The sequence below is a fragment of the Cibotium barometz genome, chromosome 48, assembly GCF_041138505.1.
Source record: "Cibotium barometz isolate CiBa-2024 chromosome 48, ASM4113850v1, whole genome shotgun sequence".
Lineage (NCBI taxonomy): Eukaryota > Viridiplantae > Streptophyta > Polypodiopsida > Cyatheales > Cibotiaceae > Cibotium > Cibotium barometz.
This window is the reverse complement of record NC_141093.1, coordinates 36,126,319-36,135,708: the sequence shown is the minus strand read 5'-3', so window position 1 is coordinate 36,135,708 and position 9,390 is coordinate 36,126,319. Positions and strand designations below refer to the sequence as shown.

General features: G+C 39.4%; 1 protein-coding gene across 1 annotated transcript; it reads left to right on the top strand.

The window, feature by feature from the left end:
• The first annotated feature begins 4,785 nt into the window (after positions 1–4,785).
• On the top strand, positions 4,786–9,045 carry LOC147611130 (mitogen-activated protein kinase 1-like). The gene is made up of 6 exons (XM_086785793.1): positions 4,786–5,293; positions 5,408–5,537; positions 5,813–5,950; positions 7,116–7,460; positions 7,959–8,142; positions 8,420–9,045. Exons 1-6 carry the CDS (start codon positions 5,103–5,105, stop codon positions 8,587–8,589), a joined length of 1,158 nt encoding a protein of 385 aa, XP_086641919.1. The 5' UTR covers positions 4,786–5,102; the 3' UTR covers positions 8,590–9,045.
• The last annotated feature ends 345 nt before the right edge of the window (positions 9,046–9,390 follow it).

Below are 9,390 nucleotides of genomic sequence, written 5' to 3'. Positions count from 1 at the left end.
TTTGTTTAAAGAGTAAACAACCCTTACCTTCCGACCTTGCAATTCGAAGTAAGCATTGTTGATTCCCTCTCGTACCCCAAGATGCGTAGGTGATCATAAACATTCAATAGGCTCCAATGCTTGCTTGCTTTGGATAATCTCTACCCCCACATTTGGTAATCATATCGAGAGTGCTATGGGCTCCGCAACCTCCTCTTGAGCTTGTAAGGGAATCCATGCTCCCTTCTTCCTCATCCACCACTCATAATAAAATCGAATGTACAGAGTGGCACGTGCTCGAAAGAATCGAAAGGAAACATTGGACTGTACTACATTGCACTTGAAATTCTCCCCTTTGTGATGCCCCTCCATAAGGTCCCACCCTTGGCCAAGTAAATTGACCATCTCTTCAACACCCACAACCTTCCACATGTACATGGTGGGCGTTTGTGTGCACTGAAAGGCCTAAAACATGTGGGCAAACACATGCATAGGGCATGCCCAAGTAAGACTCGCTGATCTTGAGGCCTTGGTGTACTTTAAAGAGGCTTGTACATCACTAGCAATATTTGCCTTAACATCAGGTGTTGGCCATTCAGTGCTAGAGAGAGGAGGGGAGGGGATTTGTTCAAGCTTACCAAAGCCATTGGCATGTGTGGGCACTACATAGTTGTGTGTGTAGAAGAAACTTTCCGACGAACAAGGTAGAAGGGGCAATGTTGGAGAGTATTCCATCCCCTATATGAGCATAAATAACATAGAATTTTCCTATTAGGCTTCAGATAGGCTTCTCCTTAATGAAGTTGGAAGGAAAAATGTCTGGAAATAAACAAACCCATCAAATGAGATTGAAAACAAGAGCCCATGCAAACCAACCTTCTAGAGAGAAATCTATACAGTTACAAGGAAAAAGAGGAGTGTGCCATTAGGGCCGTAATGAAATATCCGTTGGCTGATGAGTACACATGTTGTACAAGGGCCACCAACCCATCATGCCTTGATTCCTTGAAACCTAGTAGACACCCCTTTCGACAGTGCTTGACCACATCTCCATGTCAAATTTGATGGGGTCCCAGTGGCATTGGGTTGTAAATAGACCCTATCTCCCTTTTAAAATTGCATCCCAGCCAAGCATCGTGCTTATCCCTCACATTATGCAAGAGCTTAGACTCTATTGTGTCTCTTGGCCTTCTCCTCTCGACGAAGATGCACTACCCTCCATGGTTGCTTATGCTGCAAATAATTGGAGAGAGAGAGAGAGAGAGAGAGAGAGAGAGAGAGAGAGAGAGAGAGAGAGAGAGAGAGAGAGAGAGAGAGAGAGAGAGGGAGGGAGGGAGGGAGAGAGAGAGATTATTGTAGGCGTGAATAAATTGCAGGACTACGCACAGTAGAGAGAGAGAGAGAGAGAGAGAGAGAGAGAGAGAGAGAGAGAGAGAGAGAGAGAGAGCGAGAGAGAGAGAGAGAGAGATAATTTGAGTTGCGAGTTTTGGGGGGAATGGAGTGTAGGGTGATGTTGGAGGGGAGAATGGAGTGTAGAGAGAAAATATGGAGGTGAAAAAAGCTATTTTTTGATACAATATGGTTTGGTTTGGGTTTTAGGGGGGGAATCACTTTTTTGAAATTTTTGAGAAAACCCATTTTTAAGGGTTTTTTGACTGACGAGATTGATGGGGGCTGAAAATGATGGAACCCCCCCCACTTTTAGCTACCTACCCTCCCTCCCCCAATTTATGAAGGCCAGTCATTACTTTTTGAAACCCACATTTGTATTAATGAGGAAGGAAGTATGTTAAACACATGTGGTTAACATGTTTCTATGACAACTATGTCCGCACACGTATATAAACGAGCTCCCGTACTATATTGTAAATCCCATCATTTGATGAGAAAAATGCCCTAAAGACTCTCCCAAGTCTTGAGCTTCAAAGGCCAGACAAGAGGATCTCGGTTAATTGGCTAAACCATAAAGAAAAGCCTTGTAACTATGTTCCGGGCACCTCAGATCACTTACTCCCAGGCAGCCTAGTCGGAAAACGCTTGGAACAATAAAAGCCAATTTCTCTTGTTTGTAACTCATTCTCCCATTCATGCAATAGAAGTGGAGTGTTCTCTCTCCCTCTCTCTTGCAACTCTAATCTAGCATGTGTGGTATGCTTAGGGTTAGAGTTTGGGTATGATTAGCGCTAATTGCTTGTTCTCTTATGCTTTCCTTTTCTTCTTCTCTCCCTCTTGCTCGTTCTCTTATGCTTCCCTTTTCTTCTTCTCTCCCTCTTGCTTGAATGATTAGGCTATCACCCCGCGATCGGCTTCCATGGTGGGGATCCCACATGATCTTCCCAAGAATGGTTGCACCACCCCTAGGATTAGGAACCACCTCAGTGTGACACAAGAGTGCGGGAGGATCCCAATGACAAGCGGCTATCCACACGTAATGGTAGAGATTTTGTGCATACCGGATCAACAACTTCCCATGACATTTTGGTTAGGTTAACACACACACACACACACACACACACACACACACACACACACACACACAGAGCCTAAAACCATATATATATATATATATATATATATATATATGTATAATTTATTTATATTTATATTTATATATATGTATGTATGTATGTATGTATGTATTAGGCTTTCTATATACTGAGGTATATATATACATATTGAAATATATACCTTAGTAGATATAAAGCCTAATACATATTGAAATATATACCTTAGTAGATATAAAGCCTAATACATACATACATACATATTTCAATATGTATATATATATACATATTGAAATATATACCTTAGTAGATATAAAGCCTAATACATACATACATACATATATATAAATATAAATATAATATATATGGTTTTAGGCTATGTGTGTGTGGCATATATATATATATATATGTACATATATATATATATATATATATATATATATATGTACATACATACATACATATATATATGTACATACATACATACATACATACATATATATATATGTATGTATGACTAGTTTCAAGTCAACATGAAACAACAAAGTCAAAGTTTGGAAAGTATAAACGCTACTTTAAAATTGTGTTTTGAACAGCCTAGTGCGTTCCAACCTTAGACCTGTCTCATCATAATTTTATTGACCTCTTGAAGTGACTAGTGCTCAAAAAAGATGTTTTTCTAATTTAAAAATAAAGGCCATCAATTAATGCTAAGTGAATATCTATTCCGATCCAAGAAATACTCGGATTATACGTAAACTACATGATTTTTTTTTAGATCTCCTAGAAAATAAAGCTAATGCCAAATTTCAATTAAGGCTATCTTCAAGCAAGCATATGACTACTATCTCATGTTTTTTTCCCAAGTTATGTGTGCTCCAAAGTTAAGCTTCTTGGATAAAAAGCTTAGTGTAACCACCTTCCTATTTTAATGCAATTTTTTGCATCTTCCAAGGAAAAACAAATTGAGACTATCTAATTTCATCTTAGAAAATAATAGGGATTTTTTTTTGGCATCTTCCAAGGAAAAAAATCGAGACTATCTAATTTGAAATGGGGAAAAAATAGGGACTTTCTAATTTGAACTAGGAAAAACACACTACAAACTAGGTTTTTTTGAGCATAGGAAGCCAGTCAAGAATGGGTAGAAGATCACTCACATAAATGGTGCTTAGAAGGAGTTCCCTCTATATCCCTTCCTTCTCTCTCCTACCCTGCCTTCTTTTCCATGGTGCTAGGAAAGCCCCTACCTTGCAAATAGGTTTAAATGCTTGGACTTTGTCCCTTCCTTCTCCAGCCCTCTCTTCTTTTCGATGGTGCTAGAAAACCCCCTACCCCGCAAATAGGTTTAAATGCTTGGAGTCATGGTGATTGTTCCCTCACACCCTATAAGTACACTTTTGCATATGAAAAGGACCTAGTTGTAGTAAATATTACATGTTTATCATATTGATTTCTTTCAACCAAAGGTCAATGACTGAATTTCATGCATTTGAGGCTTTGAGGCTTGAGCCATATTTTTTCACTAGGGCTAGGGCCTAATTTCGTGGTGCATTCATTAGTTTCTCAAGTGGCTGCATTTTTTTAAAGGGGATTTGATGGCAAGAATACAAACCATAAGAGCACATAGGTTTTGCTAAGAGTTGAGCTCATTGCTTATTACATTTTTAAAAAAGAAGAGAATTGTTGGTGGGGTACCACACCATTTGGCCATTTTCATGAGAACCAAATTTCAAAATTTTGGTGTTGTGCTAGATATTAGTTAAAAATTGGTCACAACATGGAATTGGCCCATAGTGAGAGGAAAAGAAGAGAGAGAAGTGTTCTGAACTCTCGAATTTGAAGCTTTCAACAAAGCGGGCATCCAAGCCCTTCGAACCTTAAAGAGAAGGCCTCATAACAAATAGGGTTACAAAAGAAGGCCACTATTTTAAAGATTTCTCTAAAATTTAGCTAGTTTATGGCCTTGAAATTTTCAGCCCGGGTCCCTCAGGAATAGCCTCTAACGTCATGTGTGACTTGAAGGGTTGATTTTTTGATGGGCATTTGGAACGTTTGTCAGACATTGAATGTATCCATTACACTTAAAACAAATTGAAGTCGCTACATTTTGAAGAAAGGAGTCAAAGCACCGGCCAAAAATTGAGCATGCGGGCCAGTAGAAAGGAGTCCCTCCTCTAGGTGCAGAATGGTCCACCACGCGGAAGGTTTAGACCAAGTATGCAGAGCCCCCCTCCCCCCCTCTCTCTCTCTCTCTCTCTCTCTCTATATATATATATATAAAAGCCCACAGCACTACTACACACGCACACAAGCTGAAATCTTCTAGACTAGTTCAAAATCTTCATATTGGCAGAGAGAGAGAGAGAGAGAGAGAGAGAGAGAGAGATTGATTGAGCTTGATTTTGTGCATAGAGTTGTGTGTGTGTGTGAGAGAGAGAGAGCGCGACGAGAGCCTGGGAGTTCATTGTGTGTGTGCGTGTGTGTGTGTGTGTGTGAGAGAGAGAGAGAGCCGTTCATTGTGTGTGTGCGTGTGTGTGTGTGTGAGAGAGAGAGCCTTCATTGTGTGTGTGCGTGTGTGTGTGAGAGAGAGAGAGAGAGAGAGAGAGAGCGAGCAACATGCCAGACGAACATAGGGATGATCTCAGAACCACCATCTCCGACAGCTGCTCGTATGATGATATCGAAGGAATTCCCACCCATGGTGGCAAGTTTGTGCAGTACAACGTATACGGCAACATGTTCGAGTTCACCGCCAAATACAAGCCCCCCATCGCTCCCATTGGGCGCGGTGCCTATGGTGTTGTCTGGTAATTCCTCTCAATTAAGAATTATGGATCTACTGCGAAAAGATTATTATCAATTTGCTGAAATATCACTGGTAATTCTTTACCTTACCGGATTCTGATTTTGCTTCAATGCAGCTCAGCGCTTAATTCTGAGACAAATGAGCTTGTTGCCGTCAAAAAAATATGCAATGTTTTTGACAACAAGATCGACGCCAAGAGGACATACAGAGAGTTGAAGCTGCTTCGCCACATGGATCATGAAAATGTGCGTGCACCAATTTAATTACTTTGATTTAAATGTGCTTTCTGATAGAGTAAGATTAATTATATCATTACATCGATGGAGTAAGAAAATTAATAATTTCACATTGACATACTAAAATGAATATTCAACGTTGATATATTTTTACATTGGATATAGTAGGCGTAATATTTTGCACATTTATAAAAAAAATGATCTCATAAAACTGTACCAAATTGTTGATCAATTTCTTACTGAAGATTATGATTATCTTAAGCTAGTTATTTGATTTATTTCAGGTGGTTGCAATCAGGGACATAATGCCTCCCCCGCGAAGGTATGATTATGATGATGTTTATGTGGTTTCTGAGCTGATGGACACCGATCTCCATCAAATCATAAGATCAAGACAAGCTTTGACGGAGGAGCATTGTCAGGTGTGAATATGCTCTCTCCTTTTTTTCGAATTATCAGCAGTGGCGCATAATTTGTTCAAATTTGTTACTTAATAATATTAATCAGAGTGTATGAATTAATAGTATTCATCAGAGTGTATGAATTGTCTTGGTCGATATATAAAGGGTCAAAACTGATTGGGTATAACTTATCGGTTAATTGAATTAACTTCATGTTACGTTAATATAAATAGCAATAAGAAGTAAGCATTCGGTTAATTAACTTAACCTTGTGTTATGTTAAATACTTAAATTAACCTCATATGCGATTATAAGTGCTCATTAAGTGATAGGTTAAATGGCCTAGTATGGTTGTGGGTTTCTTCTATTAGAAGATGTGATAAATGTACAGCTTGGGTGCAATAAGCAAAGTAATTAAGCTTGGAAGAAGGGGTTTAGAGCCTCAGCTATAAAAGGCACAGTCTCGGCAAGCCCACCCTTCCTGATGGCTTCTTTTCGGGTCCCCCCATGGACCTTCCTCATGGGGCTTTGTATTCCATCCTTTTTTAATATATTCTACTGTTTTTATAAAAAAAATAAAAATAAAAAGCACGGTGCAATTAAGAAGGGGTGCATGGCATCGAAGGCGCGAAAGTCAGGCGTGCAAAATGAAATACAGGCAGAGGTTCGATTTCCGTGAAGTGTTATAAGCAAGTCATGTGCCCATGGATCTGCAAAACACGTGTAGTGTAGTGGTAAAACATAAGTATGCAAAACACGTGTAGTGTAGTGGTAAAACATTAGTACGGCTACGCTTGAAACCCGACATGAGGTTGAACTAGAGCGAGGTACGATAAATTCGGCCTCTTAAGGCCCATTACACATGGCCATACCCCTGCTTGCCCATGCTGATGTGGCAGGCAATCTCCCTCGTCGACAATTCATGGGCAGGCAATCTCTCGCGCCCATACACGGACGGTGGGTGGGGTATGTGTAAAGGGCCTTAATCTCGAATGTTAAAAACGTCTTCCGCCATTCCATAGTCTTCCTTTCTTAAATGCATGGTGCTTTTTAGAGGTGTCCATTCCATAGTCTTCCTTTCTTAAATGCACGGTGCTTTTTAAAGGTGAGAATTAGAGAGTGACTGGTCAACCTTACGATAATTGATGATTAAATGGTCGCTAATCATGATTAATGGTATGTGCAGTATTTCTTGTATCAGATATTGAGGGGGTTGAAGTACATACATTCGGCGAATGTGCTGCACAGGGATCTAAAACCAGGGAATTTGTTGATAAATGCGAACTGTGATTTGAAGATTTGCGATTTTGGGCTGGCGAGGACGGCGGCGACGTCGGATTCCTCCGACTTGTTCATGACGGAGTACGTGGTGACACGATGGTACAGGGCGCCGGAATTGCTCTTAAATTCGGCCGTATACACCACCGCCATCGACGTGTGGTCCGTCGGATGCATCTACATGGAGCTTCTCACCCATCGACCCCTCTTCCCGGGAAAGGATTACGTCCACCAGCTCCGATCCATCGCAGAGGTGCGCTTCATATTCGCCGGCCGCTTTGCTTAATCCCACATGTTAATCCTTCTTAACCCTAATTTTTCTTGCTTGATAGTATGCTTTATCTTGCTCAAACAGCTTGTGTAATCCTACTCTACATTATTTGATTGATCTTGCCCAGTCATTTCTCTAATCTTGCTTAATCTTCGGTAATCCTACTCTACATTGTTTGATTGACCTTGCCTAGTCATTTCGCTAATCCTGCTTAATCTCACTTCTGTAATCTTGCTCCAACTTCTCTACAATATTGCTTAATCCTGATAATATTTTAATCTTTCTCACAACTACCACCAAAATAGTACATAATCTAAAATGCAAGGCTCAATGGGCTATTTGAGAGAGTATCTAAGGGCTTAGTTAAATGATAGTGCTTTACCACTTAAGTATCTCTCTAATCTAGAACTTAATTTGATTTTGGTTTAACTAGTTAAGTAACTCTCTAATCTAGCTCGTGATTTTGTGGTAAATAAGCAGTTGATAGGGTTGCCCAACGACTCTGAGTTGGATTTTGTGAAGAGTGAGAATGCAAGACGCTACCTTCGCCAATTGCCATGCTATCAGAAGCAACCTCTCGCAGAAAAATACCCCAACATCTCCCCTCTTGCAATTGATTTGGTGGAGAAAATGCTCACATTCGATCCCACAAAGCGTATCACAGGTACACAAAAAATAATTCATTTTTGCATAATGATAAATATTTCATGGAATTCTTTATTTCAATATATATATGTGTATTATATATGTTCACACACACACACACATATGTATTATATACGTTTCACACACACACACACACACACACACACATTTACATACATAGTTGTTTGAAGTACATTAGAGCTTTCTTATACAACTCCCCATATCAAGTTTTGTGCAAGTAAATTGTATTTTGAATATTTGATTAATGCACCTTTTCATTTCTTTGTTTCTAACAGTGGAAGACGCACTAGCTCATCCTTATCTTTCAACTTTACATGATATCTCTGATGAGCCAAGCTGCCCAACACCTTTTTCATTTGATTTTGAGGAGAAAAAACTATCAGAGGAACAAATAAGAGATCTAATCTACAAGGAGGCTCTCTACTTCAACTGTGATTACAAATGATAAAATGTTAGCCAAGTTCTTTACCCTAATGTGCAACATGAGCCAGATAAATTGTGTTTCAAAAAGTAGATGTAATTTTGTTGGTCTTAAAGACCGCTCCTTATATTCATGTGTATACCAAGGGGCAAAGGGAGCATCATTCTACACATCAAATAACATAAAGCCATTGACACATGTGATGACTCTTTGTAGAGTTCTCATCATGATTCCACTTTTGAGGTGACAAAACTCAAGCCATTGAAATATGCTCTTCAGTCTGAAGTTTGGTGATGGAAATTAAAAGCTTTTTTCCACACATGTTGAAGCCTCTTGAGTCTTTAGTGGTCAACATTATAAGCCTTTCCTCATGTATAAAAGAAAAGCCTTTTCACATGTATCGAAGGCTCTTTTAGTGGTGAGCATTAGCGAGCTTTTCCACATGTAGAAATGTAAGCCAACTAGAAGCTTTTCCACGTGTATTGGCTCTTTTAGTGGTGACCATTGTGAGATTTTCCACATGTAGAAATTTAAACCAACTCCTTAAAATCTCTATTTATTTAAGTGCATACTTAAGGTCTTTTATGGGGGCAATGTGGTTTTTGCTTGAAGGCAACCATGAAGTAATTGTCTTTAAGCAACTTCATGGTTGCCTTCAAGCAAACCACACACATCGCTGAAAACCTAGAAACTCTAAAGTGGGAGAACCAGATCACACACTCACATAGATAACAAAATCCCTATATTACCTATGTGTATAGGATAATTAAAAACTAAGTTACCGAATTGTACAATCTATGAAGCTTGGGTGGATAATACATTTTA

Bases quoted from the DNA above. Each gene is read 5' to 3' on its own strand.
- LOC147611130 (XM_086785793.1), top strand. From the start codon at position 5,103: ATGCCAGACGAACATAGGGATGATCTCAGAACCACCATCTCCGACAGC. The intron at 5,294-5,407 runs GTAATTCCTCTC...GCTTCAATGCAG, and splicing joins GGTGCCTATGGTGTTGTCTG to CTCAGCGCTTAATTCTGAGA. The intron at 5,538-5,812 runs GTGCGTGCACCA...GATTTATTTCAG, and splicing joins GCCACATGGATCATGAAAAT to GTGGTTGCAATCAGGGACAT.